General features: G+C 53.1%; 1 protein-coding gene across 1 annotated transcript in view; it reads right to left on the bottom strand.

The window, feature by feature from the left end:
- Nucleotides 1-20,055, bottom strand: part of SHANK3 (SH3 and multiple ankyrin repeat domains 3) — a 51,111-nt gene that overhangs the window by 11,732 nt on the left and 19,324 nt on the right. Inside the window, 9 exon segments of the mRNA XM_060190778.1 lie at nt 2,298-2,434; nt 3,583-3,667; nt 4,148-4,278; nt 7,651-7,674; nt 13,094-13,174; nt 14,061-14,193; nt 14,302-14,426; nt 15,579-15,661; nt 15,897-15,972. Coding sequence (XP_060046761.1) covers nt 2,298-2,434; nt 3,583-3,667; nt 4,148-4,278; nt 7,651-7,674; nt 13,094-13,174; nt 14,061-14,193; nt 14,302-14,426; nt 15,579-15,661; nt 15,897-15,972 — 875 coding nt within the window.

Genomic DNA, 20,055 nt, shown 5'->3' with positions numbered 1-20,055 from the left:
AAAAAATGGGTCAGAAGTCCTAGTTAGGGCTCAGGGCTCAAGAGCTTCAAGGAGGGGGAGGGGCAGGCTCCCAGGGGCCAGAGCTGGGCACCTGAGCAAGGTCCTTTGAGACTCTGTCCTGGATGGCTCTCGTGAAGGGGGGGATAGATATGAGCTAGATATGGGGGAGAGGGGCCACCACCAGCAGTGGCCCTGGAAAAGACCCAAACTTTTGACTACCCAGGTAGGGTCAAGACCTGGCCAAGACAATCCCCAGAGGATAGAAGCAGACACCCTCTAGCTGGGGCGAAGAGGGCAGAAGGGCAGAGGAACTCAGGGCTCTTGTCCCTGCCCCCCCCCCCAGCTGAGCAAAGCTACCACTCAGAAACACCAACATGAATGTCACAGGGTGTGTGGGGGCTGGTGGCAACAGGAAATGGTTGGGCAGTTGATCAGAAGGAGAGGGACACTCTCCAGCAATAGCAGTGACATGGTGTAATAAGGGGGCAAGAGGACTGTGGGTGCCCATGTGGGTGGGGAAGACAGCTGACACAGCACAGATGCCTAGGTGAGAAGTGTTTTGAGAGGCTCCATCTCAGACACCCATGTGGGCTGAACTGGGAGAGGCTGCAGAGGCTTAACGCTCTGGCTGAATTTCAGGGAGTCGGGTAGAAGGGAGGGAGCCTGCCTTCAAATGGGCTGCGGGCTGAACACATGACATATGCTTCAGCTGAGCTCACTATTGGCTGTGTGACCCAGCGGCCCTCAGAGCCTTGTTCTCTTGCAGACTATACAGAGATTCACCTCAAGTTAGACCCCACACACACACACACACACACACACACACTGCTGGGATGCCTAGGGTTTGGGCACGCTTGTATGCACTCACTATGAGGCACCCCAGCACCCACTGTCCCCATACCACATTGCCCAAATCTTGTCCACCTGGGCATCTTGCACCCTGGGTCCAAACAAAGGTAGATTTTGGTAAAGACTCAGGCATGGATTCTAGCTCTGGTAGGCACTGTCTGATGTTTCCTAACACCTTGGAACTTCAGTTTCTTCCTCTCAGGAGAACTGCCCGCCCCCGTCATGGGACCATGTGAACTGGAGTTATTTAAAGCTCACAGCACAGGGCTGAGCACCTAGAAGTGTCCCGGGCAGGCAGCTGAGGTCACCGCCATCATTTCCAGGTCTGCCCTCCACCCCCGGCTGGACACAGCACCAGCCAGGTTGCTCTCCAGGTCTCCTCCCTCTGCATTTCTCCTGCAGCATATACCCCCTCCAGGCACACCCACAGCCTGAGCGGAGACAGATGCGGTGGTAAGAGCGAGCATTACTTGATGATGCAGGAGGTTGTGTGCCAAGTTCTAACTTAGGGTGAAGACAAGGCACTTGCCTCAGGATGAAATGGGAATCTGTTCTGATTATCATCTGGGAACTGGGGCCTCTGCCCAAAATACCTGTGGGCCAAGATTTATTTCTACCACTTGCTACACACAGGCTGAGGAGGAAGGACCCACATCCTCAATGCCAGAGAATCACTGTGCAGCTCAGGTTTAGCCTGTGAGCACAGCCCATGGCAGGAACCTCAGAGCAGCCCCTGGGGGCAAGAACAGGTGGTCCCATGCTTACGTGTCGGGACCCTATAGCTTCAAAGACTGACACGAGTGCCTATGGCCACAGAGGCCAGCCACAGGGTGCGAGCAGGGAGTCTGACACATAACTGCCTTTGTGGGGGGAACAGGACAGGACTGGGGGTGTGGGAGGATGGAACTTAGACTGGCCCTCTCAACTTCTATCAACCAAGCATGAGAGGGTCTAGGAGGAATGAGTGGGGGCGAGCTGGCCCCCACTGCTGAGAGGCTGTGTCCCACAGAACAAGCTCAGTTTCAGACTGGCATGGGACAGGTAATCCAGGCAGTGAAGACAAGCAGAGAACAGGCCAGAAGGAGGTAGAGACAGATGCCTCCAGGTGAAGCAGGAGAGGGTCAGGACTGGGCTGCTAGGCTTTAAGGCAGTGAGGGTCAGAGTGTCAACTGGAGAATACAGGAGGGCATCTGCTCTACAGAAAGGCCCCGCTGGCCAGAATGGACTGCAGAGGGGAGTCTGGTCAGGACGTAGTGAAACCAAAGCTGTGGTCCCAGTGTAGGACAAGGAAGCTTGGGCTGGTTGGGGCTTCCAAGTTGAGGGAACCTGCTGCCAAGGTGTGTGAGGAGGCAGACCACCCTGAACTTGTCAGGGGAGGCAGGGAATGAAGCAACCATGGAGGACAGGCAGGCTTAGATGAGGGAGGCCTGAGGGTTCTACCTCTAGGCCAGAAAGCAGCTGCAGTCTCTAAGCTTAAACACCCACCTCTGGTCTTTTGTGATGCCCAGGTGTGGCTGCCGCTCAGAACTGGCTACACCTGTACCTGCGCCTTCACATTCTCCAGGGAACTGCTGAGTTGAGCTGTCTGCAGAGTCACCAACCCCAAGTGAGCCTCCAGACCCTCCCTGCCCAGTGTCAGAGCAGCGATCAACCAGCAGGGGAACCTGGGGTGAATGAATAATTGCGATCTGGCAATTGGTTAGTTGGATGGATTAATCAAGACAGGTAAAACACTGGGTGACTTTGGACAGGTGATTTTTATCACTTTGTGTAACAGTGATACCTTAGTAAGTTCACTGTGCCAGACACACCACACGCGTATGACACAGTTTTGCAGTAAGTGCTGAATATGCCTGTACTCTGATGGTTAACCTCGAAAGATGGATGGATGGATGGCCCACTGCACAGGTCAGTGGATAGATAGATGGACACATGGACAGATGAGAGGAAACTGGATGTCTAGAGGGTTGAAAATGGGTGGGGTAGTGGGGACCTGAATAAGAAGTGGCCTGCAAGCTGGTGGAGGGGGCCAGGAAGTGCCCTAGAGCCCAAAGGAGAAAAGTTCTATGGAGGTGAAAAAGTAAATGCCAGCCTGAGTAAGAGGAGGACAGGCCATGCATCCCCGTGGGTGGAGGGACATCTTGGGAGTTGGTGGCAGCCTGCGTGGGAGCGACCTCAGTTTCAGGGAGGAACAGAGTGAGCCCACCCCAGGAAGAAGCAGGGAGGGTGGGAGGCAGCAAGGAAAGGTGGCTTCTGGAGCAAGGTGGTTGTGTACAATGCTTGGGGTGGGGCACACAGCTCAGTGAGGTGGGCTCAAGGGGAGGGGTGTTTTAAGACCAGAAACTCAGCGTGTATTCAGGCTGCAGGGGAACAGTCAGGGCTGGAGGTGCAAGCCGCAGGGCAATGACATGGTGTTTGTGTGAGGCACCGGAGGGAGGGCAGCGCTGTGTAGGAATGTTGGATGGGTGGGTGCCCCTGAAAGAGGCTTAGTGGATGCGGTGCCCACTAGACCAGGAGCTGTGGCTAGACAGGGAGAGCCTCAGAGGTCTCTTTTACTAGAGTGTCTCTGGGTTGAAGGAAGAACTGACCCCCCACATATCCACAAATCAAGACTCCTGGGCTGGGGCAAGCAGCACCAGATGCAGAGAAAGCAGGACCCCCCAAATGAAGGTTGGGGATTGCACCTCCAGCCCCACTTCTACTTGACCCCATGCAGCCCTGGCCCAGCCATACCTACAGACTTGGTCCGTGGAATCCCCTTCCGCAGGGAGCCTGGCAGCTTCTCTGGACCTGGGAGGCCCTGGCGCTCAAACAGTGACTGTGGAGGGGGTGGGGTGGGGTATGGAGGTTATAGGGCACTGGGGGCCCCGGTCCTCCATCCAGCCCCACCCATTGTCCTCCCCAGCGTGAGGTCTGACACCCCAGGCAGTGATTCCAGCAGCCCCAGAGCCTATGGTGCTGACCCAGGATTCCCATTATGCTCCCCGGCAGCACAGCCTACCTCGAGGGGAATGCAGTGGCCTGGGGGCGGGGGGAGGGGGCAGCCCAAAATGCACCAAGTGGAGGTGGCGTCAGTGGGGGTGGGATGGGGGAGACACTGCCCAAGGCCACACTAGGGCTGACATAACCCCAGGCGTCCCCAAGAGAGGCCATGGGATCCTTCACCCCCAGGCCTGGACAGAAGAGGTAAACACAGAAGCCTCACAGGCCCCCACATCTCTGACATACCTACAGGGAACACAGCTCCTCAACCCCACATGCCACCCACACCCCGAACCCCCAGCACTGCCAGGCTTACGCTAATCTCAGCAGGGGTGATCCTCCTGCTGGTGGGCCGTTGCTTGACTGTAGCGGCTCTCGAGTCGGCATCTGCGATGTCCGGCCTCAGCGTGGGCTCTGCGGCAGCTGCCAGGATCTCATCCAGCTTCTCTGCAGTCAAGGGGCAACATCTCAGCTGTGGGACCCTGAGCCAATGGCTGCGTCCTCCCCCCAGGCCAGTGTCCCTGAGATTCGGCTCCCGTATCCCCCCCAAGGCATGCATACCAGACCAGGAGGAGGGGACCCTGAAACTTGTATCCTTCTAGAGACTTCACACCTCAGAAGTCAGATCCCATTCCAACCTGGCCAAAGCAGGGTCCAGGGGGTCCTCTGTGGACCCCTTCCCTGGGGAAAGCCTGACTCAGAGAACACAGGGGAGGGGACAGATGGCCGCAAGCTGTCTTGCAGATGTCGCTGTCCCCTTGCCCTTTCCCTTCTCTCCTCAGCACATGGCACTGCTCCTCTGTACCCACACCACACAGAAGCTAAGCTGTTCCTGGCAGGATCGCAACCCAGGACAGGCCCTGTTGTGTACCCCGCAAGGCGAGGATGAACAAACGGGGATCCTTTCAGAAATCAAAAGCTCACCCAACCCCCTAACCAGAGGCCTGAAAATGGCGGATCAGAAGGCTGAAGCACCGTCAGTCCTGGAAGAGCAGCCCCACCTCTGGAACTGTGTGGGGGTGCAGGACCCAGGGAAGATTTGGGGAGAGACAGTGAAGGGGCTTTCAGACCCTAAGATACCAACTGGGAGTCTAAGGAAAAGAAAAAAAAAAAAGGATGCTTTATTTCTTCATTGCCCCCAGGTTATCACCGGCCCGACAAATCTACCACTCCCCATTGTCATTTTTCCCTTTTCTTTCTTTCCATTTTATTTGATAAGACAGAAAGAAATTGAGAGGGGAGGGTAGATAGAGGAGAGAAAGAGAAACGGGAAGATCCCCACAGACCTGCTTCACCACCTGTGAAGTTTCCCCCTGCAGGTGGAGAGCAGAGGCTCGAACCTGGGTCTTTGCGCATATCCTTGTGTGTAGTACCATGTGCGCTTAACCAGGTGTGCCACCGCCCGGCCACCCAGAAATGTACCTTTTACAGTGTGTGAATCTCTAAGTTCAATCCTGGGCACCACACAGGCCTGAGCAGTACTCTGATCTCTCTCAAAGTAAATAAATGTCTATAAAAATTAAATTATTTTAGGGCAACAAAAGGGGAAAAGATAGCCTCCAGGAGCAGTGGATTCATAATGCAGACACCAAGCCCCAGCAATAACCCTAGAGGCAAAAAATAAAATAAAATAAAAATAAGTTATTTTCAAGATGATGAATATTTGATTTATTTATTTTGGTAGAGACAGAAGTTGAAAGGGAAGGAGGAAGAAAGAGAAAGAAAAAGACAGATGCAATACTGTTTCACCACTTGTAAAGTTTCCCCCAGGAGATGGGGACTGGGGGCTTGAACCCAGGCCCTTGTGCACTGTAACGTGTGTTCTCTACCAGTTGTGCCACCACCTGGCCCTTAAATTATTTTACTTATTTAGTATTTTTAAATTATCTGGATACCATCTTTTTAAATTTTTTATTTATTATTATCTTTACTTATTGGACAGAGACAGTTAGAAATCAAGAGGGAGGAGGGAGATAGAGAAGGAAAGAGACAGAGAGACACCTGCAGCCCTGCTTCACCACTCGTAAAGCTTCCCCTCTGCAGGTGGGGCCTGGGGGCTCGAACCCGGGTCCTTGCGCATTGTAACACGTGCGCTCAACCAGGTACGCCACCACCTGGGTTGCTTGGACACCGTCTTATAATTTTTTTATTCATGATTTTTTACTTACTTATTAATTTATCTGTATTTATTTATTTATTGAGTAGAGACAGCCAGAAATCGAGAGGCAAAGGCGAGATAGGGGGAGAGAGAGAGAGAGAGAGACACCTGCAGCCCTGTTTCACCACTCTCAAAGCTCTCCCCTTACAGGTGAGGACAGCAGGCTTGAACCTGGGTCCTTGTGCACTGTAACATGTGAGCTCAACCAAGTATGCCACCACCCGGTAGCCCCCCTAAATTAGTTTTTAATAAACAAATGGGGCATTTTCTGGGCCAGGTGGTGGTGTACCTAGTTGAGTACACACATTAGCATGTACAAGGACTCAGGTTCAAGCCTCCAGTCCCCACTTTCAGGGGGGAAGCTTCATGAGTGGTGAAACAGTATTACAGGTGTCTCTCTCTCCCTATCTCCTCTTTCCCTCTCAATTTCTCTCTGTTCTATCAAATTAAAAATAATAATAGAAAAAAAATTAAGTGGCATTGTGGTCACCTATAATGGTTTAGGAATTTTTCTCAGGACATGTACCTGCAAGTTGGGATGGGTCCACTCAGGACAGCTCCCACGGCCACCTGACCACCACCCTGACCTTCTTATGCACCCCCTGCAGTCCCCACCTGCCACCCATGCTCCCAATACCCCTGCTTTCCTGTGTGCTGCAATGCCAACCACAGTACTTGGCACCTGGCCAAATGCAAATCCCCAGTTCAAATCCAGTTCAATTGCCATTCTGTCCAGAGACTGCAGACATGAAGACAGCAGGGACTCTGCTCTAGCACACATGCTAAGCATGTTTTTAATACTTGAAAAGGTAGGGAATGTAGTTTACCTGGCATGGGAGCACAGGGCCAAAGGAGTTCAGAGAGCGGAGCCTGAGAGACTATAGTGACCCCAGCACAGAGGAGGCCCTGAGGGTTCTGAGTGAGAGACAGGTGCGGTCCAGGCACATGGATGCACGTGAACACATGCCCAGGACCACCCACACAAGCCCTAGCTCTTCTGCGCAGGAGGGATCCCATCAGAAGCTATGCCTCAGGGCCTGGGCCAGGGCTGCTTCCCATTGGCACTGCTTCCCTGGCAGCCAGGCAGAAACACAGCAGATACAAGGACCCTCACAGGACAGGGGGGTGAGTCTTGAAGGCAGCAACAAGGTTGGGGAGGTCCCATGAGGAAGGGGTGCAGTAAGCTCCCTCTTCTGGCCCATGGGACTCAGATAGCTACTCCAAAGGGTCAGTCAATACCAGGCTTGATCCCCTTCTACCAGTGGATCAGCAGAGAAACAGGACCCACCCACTAGCCTCCTAGCAGACAGACAGAAAAAAAGCAACACCAGCTGGAGCTGAGCACCCTCCACTCATACTGGCCAAGTCCTGGCTCCCTATTTCCAGCCCTCTAGCTCTTTCTGTCTCTCCTCCACGCCTCCCAAGTTCTGTGACTCTGTCTCACTATTGCAGCCCCAGGGGACACACTCAGCAGCTCCCCATCTGTCCCTTTCAAGGTCTGTGTCCCTGCCAGATCCCTAGGGGGGAGAGCAGGAGAGGGTGCAATCCAGGGTTTCCCGATCACCCTGACTTGAACTGAATCCCCTCATACATCAGCATTCCCCTGAATGGGGGGAGGGGGTCAGGCCAAGCTGGGCCCGGAGACACAGCAGAGGACTCACCCCCTTTCCTTCTCCGAATGGAGGCTTGGAATCAAGAAACAGAGCAGAGGGGGTAAGAGGCAGGCTTCATTGCTTGGCATCTAGATTCCATTCCCCCCTGCCCACTTCTTCACCTCCCCTTACCCCCAGCCCTCCCTCAAACTGGGACCTACCAGACCCCCAACAATAAGTGTGAGAGCTGTGCAAATACCTAGTTGGTACATGTCTTGAAGCTCAAGATAGAAACAATCTCAAGCAGGGGTGTGTGTGTGTGTGTATGTGTGTGTGTGTGTGTGTGTGTGTATACACTTGCATGCACGTGCAGCCCATTCACCACAAGCACGAGAAGGAACACTTGTTCACACACATGCAATTGCAAGCCCACACATGCAACTCACACACATGCACTCACATGCAAAGGCAGCTACACACAACTGAATTATACATAGTTTAGTCAGGAAAAAAGGCAACATCCCACCAGGAAAAACAAAACAAAAACAAGCTTAGAGAAGGGCCCAGGAAGGTGCTGTCTTATATGCTTGAAGGGATTGATAAAAAATTAAAAAAAGAACTTGGCAGGGCCAGGCAGTGGTGCACCTAGTTGAGTGCACATGTTACAATACACAAGGATCCAGGTTCAAGCCCCAGTCTCCACCTGCTGGGAGAAGTTTCAGGAGCAGTGAAGTAGTGCTGTGAGTCTCTCTCCCTGCTCAGTCTCTCCCTTTCCCCTCATTTTTTCTGTCTCTATCCAATAAGTAATAAATAAATATTTAAAAAGTAAAATATACAATAAAAGCAGGTTCATTGGCTCTGGCCACCCATGAGCCACCTGCACAGTTGACCATGCAATGAAGGTCAGTGTACTGGACAGGCCAAAGCCAGGCAGGAACACACCATGGTGTGACATCTGCCTTGCCCTGAAACTCTCATTATAAAAGAAAAAAAAACAAAAAACTCAAAACCGCCAAGGAAGCCCAGCTCTCTCACGGGAGCGTGGATGAATGAGAAGGTACTCACTCACTCCCCAGGGATCCTTGCCTAGCCCCCCTGCCCACCTGCAGCCCAAAGGAGGATCAGCACACAGTGGCCAATGTGTGCTTACGGAGTCCTCAGCGCTGAAGGACACTGGGACTATCTGCCTCCCCTCCATCCACCCACCCACATCACACACCCCCACCCCCAAGGAGAAGGTCCCTGCCTCCAACCTCTTAATTCTTGATCCCATTTCTGCAAGCCTATGAACCTTCATTTTTTTGGACATAGCCTTTGCTGCTTGTCCCAGGATCCCCTTTCCTCCTCCTCCTGCTCCTTCTCCCCTACTCCCTCCAAGCAACCACCTAGACATGAAACTCAGACCCCCGCCACCCAATTACCCTGCTGCCTCACAATTCCCCTTCTTGCAAACTATTCAGGTCTTGTTCTCAAGAGACTTCAGGATCCTAAGGGGTTTGAGCACAGTAGTAGCCCTCAGTAGTGTGGCTTAGAACTGATATGCTTATGCTGAGGAAGAACCTGGGTCCTTTACCTGGAACTGTAACAGTATGGACATAGGATCTGTGGTAAGCTGTCCCTCTTTCCTCCTCCCAAAATCTGCTCAAGGACATGCCAACTTAGGACTGACAGAGTCAAGGACTCACAGAGCAGATCTTTTTCTACTTCCTGCTTCTTCCTGATAGAAGCAGTCAGAACACAGAAAGTGAGTCCTGAGTTTCCATAGGGGAGACACTCTGGGTCCCTGATAGTGGATCTCAGGCTGCCCAAGAACATCTTTGTACAAAACAAGGATTTCTCTGAACATGCAGCTGGGTGTAGCTATGTGACACCTCAAGAAAGGGACTCCAGGGACTCACTCACTCAGTGAATCAGACCCCCAAGACCCACTGCCATTGGCTTATCAGTCAGTCTAGATGCTCCAGCAGTATGATAGATCAGCTCCACATGAACAGCCCGAGATTCTTTTTGCCTTCAGGGTTATTGCTGGGGCTCGGTGCCTGCACTATGACTCCACTGCTTCTGGAGGCTATTTTTCCCCCTTTGTTGCCCTTGCTGTTATTATTGTTGTTGTTACTGTCGTTGTTGTTGGATAGGACAGAGAAATCAGGAGAGGACAGGAAGACCGAGAGGAGGAGAGATAGACAGCTGCAGACCTGCTTCACCACTTATGAAGCGATTCCCCCCCCCTGCAGGTGGGGAGCCGGAGGCTTGAACCAGGATCCTTGCACTGGTCCTTGTGCTTTGTGCCAAGTACGCTTAACCCACTGTGCTACCACCACCAACCCAGATTCTTTTGACCCTGGGGTCAGAAGTCCATTGATTTATTTGTCTTGTTCTTAAAATAAACAGGTTTTTGGTATATTGCACCAAAGTAAAAGACTCTGGGATGAGGTGGGAGGCTTCAGGTCCTGTAACATGATAGCAGAGGAGGACCTAGTGGGGGTTGAAGGGAAATGTGGAAAGCTGAGAAATGTTACTATGTACAAACTATTGTATCTTACTGTTGACTGTAAACCATTAATCCCACAATAGATAAATTATAAAAAAAAATGAAATAAACAGGTTTAGCTGGGTATAGAATTCTATGGTGGAAAAGCATTTTCATTCAAGACTTTGAAGGTTTTGTTCCATTGTCTTCAAGTATCAACTGCTGCTGGATACAGTCTGTATCCATCACTGAATCATCCAACTCCTTTCTTTCCTAGTTACAATTTGTCTTCTCACCTATTTGCTGTGAGGTTTTACTGTAACAAGACTTTTTGGCATTAGAAAATCTTTAGCCATTTACTCTTCAAACACTGCCTCCTCTCCAATCCTTTTTTTAATTTTATTTATTTATTAATGAGAAACATAGGAGAGAGAAAGAGGCAGACATCACTCTGGTACATGTGCTGCCGGGGACTGAACTCAGGACCTCATGCTTGAGAGTCCGATGCTTTATCCACTGTGCCACCTCCCGGACCACATCCTCTCCAATCTTAATTCCCTCTAGAACTCTCATTTGGCTAAGACTTTCCTCACTTAACCTAAGAATCTCATTTCCCCTTTGATATTTTGTATTTTTGTCTTGATGCTCTGTATCCAAGATAATTTCCTCAGATGTATTTTCTAATTCACTGTTTCTTTCTTCAACAGTGTCTGGTATACTGTTTATCTCACCCATGGATTTTAAAATGCAGTGGCTATACTTTTGTTCCAGTAAGAGTCCTTTAGGATTTCTTTTAAAATTCACTTAATCATTTTCTGTACTGTTCTGTTCTGTTTCTCTTCAAATTAATTTTTATATATCTGTTTTTGTTGTTTTTACATTCTTCTTCTATGACCTCCAGTTCTTTTGATGTTACAGTCTATGGACTTGGTTCAAGCTTTCCCAATTCTTGTGGCCATGTATGTCATGTTTTTTAGCTTTGTCGGGGTATCAGAACCCCAGTACTTTGTCCTTATGACTTGCATCCTGGCCTAGGCCATTATGAGTTTTGGAAACCTCTGACTTTCTGGTTTTAATTCCTTTTTCTTTCTTTTTTTTTTTTGCCTCCAGGGTTAACACTAAGGCTTGGTGCCCACACTATGAATCTACTGCTCCTAGTGGCCATTTTCTTTTCTTTTCTTTTTTTTTTTTTTTTCTTCCTCTTTTTTGGATAGGACAGAGAGAAGTTCAGAGGGGACAGGAAGACAGAGAGGGAGAGAGACAGAGAGACATCTGCAGACCTGTTTCACCACCTGGAAGGCGATCCCCTACAGGCAGGGAACGGGGGCGGGGGGGGGGGGCTCAAACTGGGATCCTTGCACAAGTGCTTGCATTTCATACTATGTGTACTTAACCTGCTGCGCCACTGCCTGACTCCCTCCCCCTTCTTCTTTTTTTTTTTTTTTTTTTTTTTACTTTTGAGACATGGGGATTCCTCTTGTTTTGAGCTGCTGTGTTTTGCAAATTTTATTGCATTCAGAATGCATATGAGGAGGAAACTCCTGACCTGGCCAGATCACTCTATCTCAGTAGCTATCTTCCATATTGAACCAGACTGCCATCGAGAGCACCTACTTGGGAAGGGATGATTAGCCTGTGGACAGCATAGGGACAGTGAATAAGGCCAGGGATGATTTGGGGAAAAAAGCTGTGTTTTTATTTCTTTCTTTCGTTATTTATTTATTTTTATTTTCCCTCTTGTTGCCCTTGTTTTTTTTTATTGTTGTTGTAGTTATTATTGTTGATGTCGTTGTTGTTGGATAGGACAGAGAGAAATGGAGAGAGGAGGGGAAGACAGAGGGGGAGAGAAAGAGAGACACCTGCAGACCTGCTTCACTGCCTGTGAAGTGACTCCCTTGCAGGTGGGGTGCTGGGGGTCGAACCAGGATCCTTATGCCGGTCCTTGCGCTTTGCTTTGTGCCAAGTGCACTTAACCCGCTGCCCTACCGCCCGACCCCCACTAAGTGTTTTTTTATGGCTGAGTCAGAACTGAGCAGAACCCTGAAGCCAGGGTTGTGACCCTATCTAAAAGAAGGCTTAGAGCTTTCCTGTGTCCAGGATGGAATCAGAGCCATGTTTGGACCTAGAATTCGTCTTGTGTTGTGGAAAGACAAAGCGCGTTATAGTAAATCCTCACGTGTGCTGACAGGCTCCTGTGGAGGATGCTGAAGGTCTGATATGCCAGGATGTGGCCACACATGTAAAGACAGGCCTGTGACGGTGCTACAATCACAATATGCCCACAGTGAGTGGGCTTATGGTCATCTAAGTTGTGGCATGCCCAGGATGTCACTATTAACAGTCATATAAATCAAGAAATACTCAAATGAGACTTGGTGGTGGTCCTTGGATTGTGCCCACAACATGCCCTATCAAAGCCCCAACACACTTGTCACCCTCCCGCAGATCCCGAGAGCCTGTCCCACCACCTTACGAGCAGTGTTCACGTGGCCCTGTAAGACTGGCAGCTCGCTATAAGTACCCCACCACTCCCCCCCCCCCCGCAAAGGAAAAAAAAAAACAGTGAACAGGTGCTGGGAGGGGAAAATACAAAGATCACAGCCAGCACTTGGCAGGGCCAGAAATGTAGCTCAGGTCCTCTGAACCCACTCCTTCCTCACTTGGATGAAATTAAGAAGAGTCAGACTGGAGATGAGGAGAGCCAGAGGCAGCACATGCACACACATGCAAACATGCTGGTGGGCTGGGCCCTGACCCCCAGGCGTCTGTCCTGGTGTCCCCCTGTCTACCTCTCACCCAGTCACCTAGCCACTCAGCCTTCCCCCCCCCACCCACACACACACCTCACACACATGTCCAGCCCCTCCTCACCACACAGATGCCCAGTTTCTCCACTACTCCAGCACCCACCCCTTTACCTGGGACACATTCACCCATCTGTCCATCTGTCTTTACTCCCCTGTCTGTCTCTGACTGACTTCCACTCCCCCTGGCCTCCCCACCCCGGGCTGGCTGACGGCTGTCCACCCCAGCCACACTCACCAAGTTCCTCGAGTTCTGCGGTCATGGACTTGGAGCGCAGGGTCAGCGTGGTGCTGGGGGCCCTCTTGGGGGGCGGCGGGGCTGCAAAGAAGAGGGAGGCCTTGGACCTCCTGTCCAGCAGCAGGCAGCGCGGCGTGGCCAGGTGCAGGTGCCACTTGCGCTCCACCGCCTGGATCTCCTCGTACTCCCGTGAGGACGAGTCGCACTGGGCCAGGATCTTGTTCAGGCTGCGGCTCGACGCAAACTTCTTCATGGTGCTGGGAGCTCAGGGGGTGCTGAGGGGCCTCAGGAGGTAGTCAAGGGGCCCAGCGGGGGACACGGTGCTGACTGCGAGCACCCCCCCTGTAGGCTCCCAGGGCACAGCCAGGGGACACCAAGGCCATAGGGTGGGGGCTGGGAGGGGTCTCCCAGCCCAGCTGTGTTGCTCCAGGGCTCCCAGGCCCTGGAGGCCACTTCCCTGTTGGGACCAGGGTGTGGTCAGCCAAGCCAGGGCCTGGGCTGGCCTGGGCTGGGCCAGCAAAGCCTCCTGGGCCCGGCTTTGCCGATGTCGCTGGGAGAAGACGCTTTTCCTCTTCCCTCAGGTGCCGCCTCCCCCTTCCCTCCGACAATAAGCGGCAGCGGCAGCGTCAACCTCACAGTTGCTATGGCAACCCCGGCCTCCAGGCAGCTGCTGGCAGTGTCAGGAAGGAGGCTCTTCCAGCCAGGGGGGGGAGGTGGGAGGGAGCGGGTGGGGATCTGAGGGGCAACCCCGGGGTCAGGGGTCACAGGCCTGGGGTCAGGGTTGGCAGTCTGCCATGAGGTGTGGGCGAGGTACCCAGCCGTGGTCACTCTGTCAGGGGTCCGGGTGTCTTAAATCAGCAGTCTGGGGTCAGGGAGGGGAGGCAGTGATATGGGCCTGGGAGCAAAAGTCTAAGGTCAGCAGCCTGAGGGGAGACTGTGGGCAGAGGTCTGAAGCCTGACCCCTCACCTCTGCGCCGAGCCCCATCTTCCTCGGGCTTCCTCGTCACCGACACCACCTTCATGACCAGGCGGTTGCCGCCCTGGCGGATCAGAGCCACCACCTGTTTGTGGCCGACCTTGACCACGTTCACCCCGTTCACCTGGGGACAGACAGGTGGGCAGGTGGGGCAGGCCAGGTGAGACCTTCGAGGGCTCAGACTCAACACGGCCCCCTCTCCCCAGGTCACACAGGTTAGAAGAGGCCTTACCTCGATGAGAAAGTCTCCCGTGCGCAGCCCAGCCCTCCAGGCCACACCCTCCACGTCCACAGACTCGAGGTACTGCAGCGCCGGGAAGGCCGGTGTAGGCGTGAACTCCTCGATGGGGGTCTCTGCTGCAGGCAGAGTGGCGACAGTTAGGAAGGTGCTGCCCCAACACGATCCTGAAAGTGGCTGCCACCACACAACAACCCCCCACAGGTAGCCAGACGTGCAAGCACCAGAGGACCGGGGGCAGAGTGATGGGATGCACAAACGCCAGCCCAGAAATCTGGGGCACACCCCTCTGAGAAATTCCCGACTCGTCCCCACAAGGAAGGGTCCCTCCCATACACTAGACATGCCACCACAGGGACCCCAGAAGTCAACAGGGGTGAGGAGTCGCTGCCTTGTTTAGAGGCATTCCAAACCGAGAGCGGAATTCAAGTAGAAGGTGAAGAAGGGTGTGAGTGGAGAGGGAGAGAGACAGGGACAAGGCGGGAGGGGCAGGGATGAATCTGAGCAAGGAGAGGCAGAGACTGCAGCAGCGGTGAGGCAGATGGGCAAGGGGAGAAGCCAGGGGCAGCGGTGAGGTAGGAAGAGATGGAGTGGAGCAGAGACAAGAGCAGGAATAAGGCTGGGAGGGCGGCAGGGACAAGAGTGGGAGTAAAGTTAGGAGTAGAGCAGGAATGAGGCTGGGGGGGCAGGGAGGGCTGCGAGAGGTCAGGATAAGGCAGAATAGAGTGGAGCAGAGACAAGAGAGGGAGTGAAGTTGGGAGGGGGTAGGGGAGGGGCAGGGAGGGAAGCAGGGGTAAAGCAGGAGTAAAGCAGGGCAAGGGCAGGGGAGAAACTGGGATTGGGGTGAGGCTGGAAATGGGTAGGGGTGAGGATAGGAGGGGCAGGGCCGAGGCAGAGAGTGGAGTGGAACACGGACAAGAGCAAGAGTGAGGCTGGGAAGAGGCAGGGGTGAGGCTGGGAGGGGGCAGGGCCAGCATGAGTCGGGGTAAGGTTAGGAGTAGAGTAGGAATGAGGCTGGGAGGGGACAGGGGTGAGGCTGGGAGGGGGCAGAGAGGGAAGCAGGGGTAAAGCGGGAGCAGAACAAGGCAAGGGCAGGGGAGAAACTGGAATTAGGGGTGAGGCTGGGAGGGGGCAGGGGAGAATCTGAGGACAGGGCCGAGGCAGGAAGAGGGGAGCAAGGGAGACCAGACACAGAGACGCCCAAGCAAAGCGCAGCCCCTGCAGGCCTGACACCCAAGCCCACATCCTCAGGGCGCCCCTCCCTTCATTACCTTTGGCCCCCCGGAGCACAAAACCAAAGCCCTCATGATCCCGTTTCTGCAGCACGGCCACCTTGTCGTCAATGACATAATCGCTGGTGGAGGAAGACAGGGAGGGGTGAGAAACAGAGGGCATGCTGGCCCAGCCACCCCCCTGTGTGTCCCTCGCAGGACCCCATAGGGACAGACCAGCCCTGGACTCACCCTGGCACTGACTTGGGCAAGAGGCGACAAAGGGGCTGGGACCCACCTCTGCTAACTACACCCACCATGTCCGATGTCCCACCTCCATGCGCCCCCCTCCAACCTGCCCCCCTGCTCTGTGTGTACCTGTGTGAAGTGAGGCTGTCATAGGAGCCCACTGTGTAGTGGCGGAAAAGTCGCTTTGTCCGGTCCTCCCGGGTTTCTGAGGAGAATTTCAAGAGCAGATGGAGGGTCACATCCTCCAGCTGACGTGGACTGTCCTTCAACCATGCTGGTCACCTGTCTCTGCCCATACACGCTTCTCAGGCTTGATGGCACCAGCATGGGTGCAAAGGGCCCAAATCCTGGGGTTCTAAGCTCAGGGAAGCTAAAGTCGGAAGGCTGAGGGAAGAGGCTGACTTCTGGAGACTGGGACTGGGTAACAAATTAACAAGACTATGGAGTCGGTGTGCTCCAGAGCTGTGAGCAAAGGTAGGTGTGTGTGTGTGTGTGTGTGTGTGTGTGTGTGTGTGTGTGTGTGTGTGTCCGTCCATCCTGCCATTGTATATAGCATGCATACATGCAGGTCTGTGTGTGGCCCTCCGTCATGTGTTCATCCAAGTATGTCACAGTGTGTGTCAGACAGCTGTATGTGTGGCTGCAGCCGTGCATCAATGCTGGGCTTGGGGACTGGTGGCAGCGGATGTGGTTGAGCACACAGATTACAATGCACAACGCCCCAGGTTCAGTTCTCCAGTCCCCACCCGCGGGGGATAAGCTTCAAGCACAATAAAGTAGTGATGCATGTATCTCTCTCTCCCTCTCCCTTTAAACCCCCTCTTCCCTTTCCATTTCTCTGTCTCTATCCAAAATAAGCAAACAAACAAACAATTTTAGGGGCTGGGCAGTGGCACACCTAGTTAAGCACACACATTGCCATGTACAAAGACTCGGGTTCGAGCCCCTACTCCGCACCCACCTACAGAGGACACAAGCAAAGAAGCAGGTCTGCAGATGTCTCTCCTCTACCTCTCTCTCCCTCCCCACTCAATCTCTATCTGTCCTATCTAATAAAAATAGGAAGAAAAAAATGGCAACTGGGAGCAGTGGATTTGTTGCACCGAGCCCCAGCAACAACTCTGGAGGCAATAAAATCACACCACTGTAAATACTTGCAAAGCAAACTTTAAAATGCTGTGCTCACATGTGTGCTCAATGCTGTGCTCACATGTGTGCTCAATGTTGTGCTCACATGTGTGCTCAATGCTGTGCTCACATGTGTGCTCAATGCTGTGCTCACATGTGTGCTCAATGCTGTGCTCACATGTGTGCTCAATGCTGTGCTCACATGTGTGCTCAATGCTGTGCTCACATGTGTGCTCAATGTTGTACATGCCTGTGCATGAGACCCGAGCTGCATTCAAGTGCCATCGCTTAGACCCGTATGCACTGGCCTGGGAAGTCGTATTGTGTCTCCACAGAATCCCTCACAAACCCACTGAGGCTCCACCCCAAGGTACCCCTTGCTCCAGCCCCTGCCTCTGAGTTCCCTGATGTCACTGCAGCCCCCAGAGCTTTGTCCCCATCTGCACACTTAAACCTAATATCACGACCATATCAGAGCCAGCCTCTGCCTGAGCACACCCCTGTGTGGGCCTTGCTGATTCCCTGCAGCCCCCAGGTTTGATCTACATCTCCAGCTACCAGCTCCCCTACCCGAGGCTGACTCCAGCTCCCCTTTGGGGGCTTCTCGGCACCTGTATCCAGCCCCTATGGCCTTGAGAGTCCCCGGGATAACTCCAACACTGCCAACACTGCCTGGCTGTCAACTTTGGCAGCTCTCTGTCTCTATCAGTCCAGAATCTCTCAAGCTTCATCTACTCACTCAACAAGTACTTGTTGAAACTCCTGCTATGTACTAGGCACTGTCCACTCTGGACTGTGAGAACACAGCAGAGAAAAGAACGAAACTTCCCTTTGGAACGTGAAATCTATTCAGAGAGAAAGAAGAGAAGAGAGGAGACAGGAAATAGGTGCATACATAAGATGTCAAAAGCAGGCAAACACTAAGAGAAAAGCAAGCAGAACTGGGCAAAGAGCAAGTCTGATGTCCAGGGCGGCCCCAGGCAGGCCACACCAACAAGGGAGCCAAGCAGAGGCACAGAAAATAGGTGGGTAGAGAGTCAGGAAGTGAGGGCATTCAGGGTTAAGCCCCCATGGTGAGCATTGGCTTGCCCGTGCCACTGGAGCAGAGAGAGCAAGAGTAAGTGACAAGAAATAACATCAGAGGGGGAAGCCCTTGACTTGGGGTGGCCTGTTTGCTCCATTAGTGTGAGCTCCTTCAGGGTACTGACCACATTGTATTTACTTTCTGATTCAGCCCCTGGCACATGGCCCTCCAGATGCTAACTGAGGGTAGAGAGACAAAGGAGGGAGGCAGGACTGATCGACAGGATCAAAACAGAGATACAAGTAGATGAGAAGGAAGAGCGTGGGGAGACGAGCGGAGAGGTGGAAGGACAGCAGATGGTAGTATACAAGTGGCCAGAAAGCTGGTGGAGGAATTAACTAGATGGCAGGCTGGTGGATGGAGAGATGGAGAGATGGGGGGTAGGGGGTGGCTGTGTAGAAGGAGGTGGACTGGGGTGGCTGGGTGGGTTGGTCCATTCTATGTGGATGGATGGCAGGGTGGGTGGGTGAGTCAAAGAACAGACAGACAGAAGAAGAGTTGCTGGCACAGTGACTGGATGGAGAGAAGGGAGAGCTCCTGTCACTATCAGAAGACACAAGTGTTGAGAAAACACTGGTTCAGATTCTTAGGACTCTGCCACTCAGCGTGTGATTCTCAGTGAGCCAATGGTCTCCCTGGAGAGTAGGTGCTGGTGCCTCATGAGCCTAGGGCTCAAGTCCTTCATAAGTGCTCCCGTTTTCTCTCCTCAGCTCCCTCTCTGCCCATCATGACTAAGACCCTCTGGCATGCTCTGCCAACCTCCTGCCATTCCCAATGCCAGGTCAGGCCAGGCTTCTACAGCTCTCAGGTGGGACAGGGGACCCCTCCCTGCCCCCACCACACCCCACCTCTCCACACCCATCCACTGCAGAAATGCTCACAGCACCCATCTGGGGAAGAAGCCCCCAACTCCACAGTTCACTAGCCTGCTGGCTATAGATCCGGTTGACTAAACAAACTGTATTTATTACATAACACATCCTCTTTCCAGTCTTATTAATCAGACACACAAAAGTCAGTTGGAATGAAAACATGCAGCAGGATCACTCACCCTCCATGCACAGGAAGAAAGAAAAAGGAAGAAAGGAAAGAAGGAAGGAGGAGGGGGGACTACTGAGGTGGGAGGGGAGAGGAGGAGAAGGGCGGATGCCAGCCGGCGGGGCCTCAGCTTCCTGGTGTCCTACAAACCAGTCTCAGAACGTGCAGGGCTCCACTGGTCACCTTCTCCCCTCCCTGCCAGAGGTGCCTCGGGCACACTCTCTGCTGACCCTGAGCTCTGGCCTAGATCACGTGTGCTGGCACGACGTCCCCTCCTTGGCCTCCTAAGTCACTCTCTGTCCCCAATCCAGTTTAAGAAACAGATATTTCAGAAACAGCTCTTTCTTTGGATCTGGGCCTGTTGGAAGCAGGTTCTGGTTCCTGGGCTGCCCTCCGGCCTCTGGCAGAACTCCGTCCTTGGGTCCCACATCCGAGACTGCCTGGAGCAGCGGAAAGGAGGGTCACTTCCATATGTTCCAGTGGGCAGCCTCTGTAGGTTCCTCCCACTAGCCACTCATGAAAGGTTCCCTTCTCTCCAACCTTTTGGCACTCAGGCCACAAATACCAGAGTCGACCCCAACCCCCGGCCCCAGGAGACCTACCACAGCCCACAGGCCTCTACCAGGCTGCTCTGTGCACTCTAGCCCATCGCCTGCCACCCTCTCTACCTGCCCTCTCTGTTTTGTGGATCTTCACCCAAACCCTCACCCACCTGCAGTAAAGACAACACCCCTGGGCCATGCCACAGACTCAGTGTCACCATCCTTACCTGGTCCTACAATCCCATCTGGTCAACAGCTCCCTCCAGCCCCACCCTCAGTGCCTTCCACACCATATGAAGGACCTCACTCAACCACAGCCCGTAGGGTGAGATGGCTAGTACAATAACCTGTAGCCCACGCCCCGATTCACTGAGTCTCTGTCCCGTGGCTCTTGGCACCTGCCCTGCTAGAAATGAATTGACAACACCTGTCCTACCTCCTGGACCAGCAGGCTGAGTCAGAGATACAAATAAAAGCACTTAAAAATGTGCCAGGC

The sequence above is a fragment of the Erinaceus europaeus genome, chromosome 4 (assembly GCF_950295315.1).
Source record: "Erinaceus europaeus chromosome 4, mEriEur2.1, whole genome shotgun sequence".
NCBI classification, from domain to species: domain Eukaryota; kingdom Metazoa; phylum Chordata; class Mammalia; order Eulipotyphla; family Erinaceidae; genus Erinaceus; species Erinaceus europaeus.
Note: the sequence above shows the minus strand (reverse complement) of the source record. Positions and strands in the feature narration are given on the sequence as shown.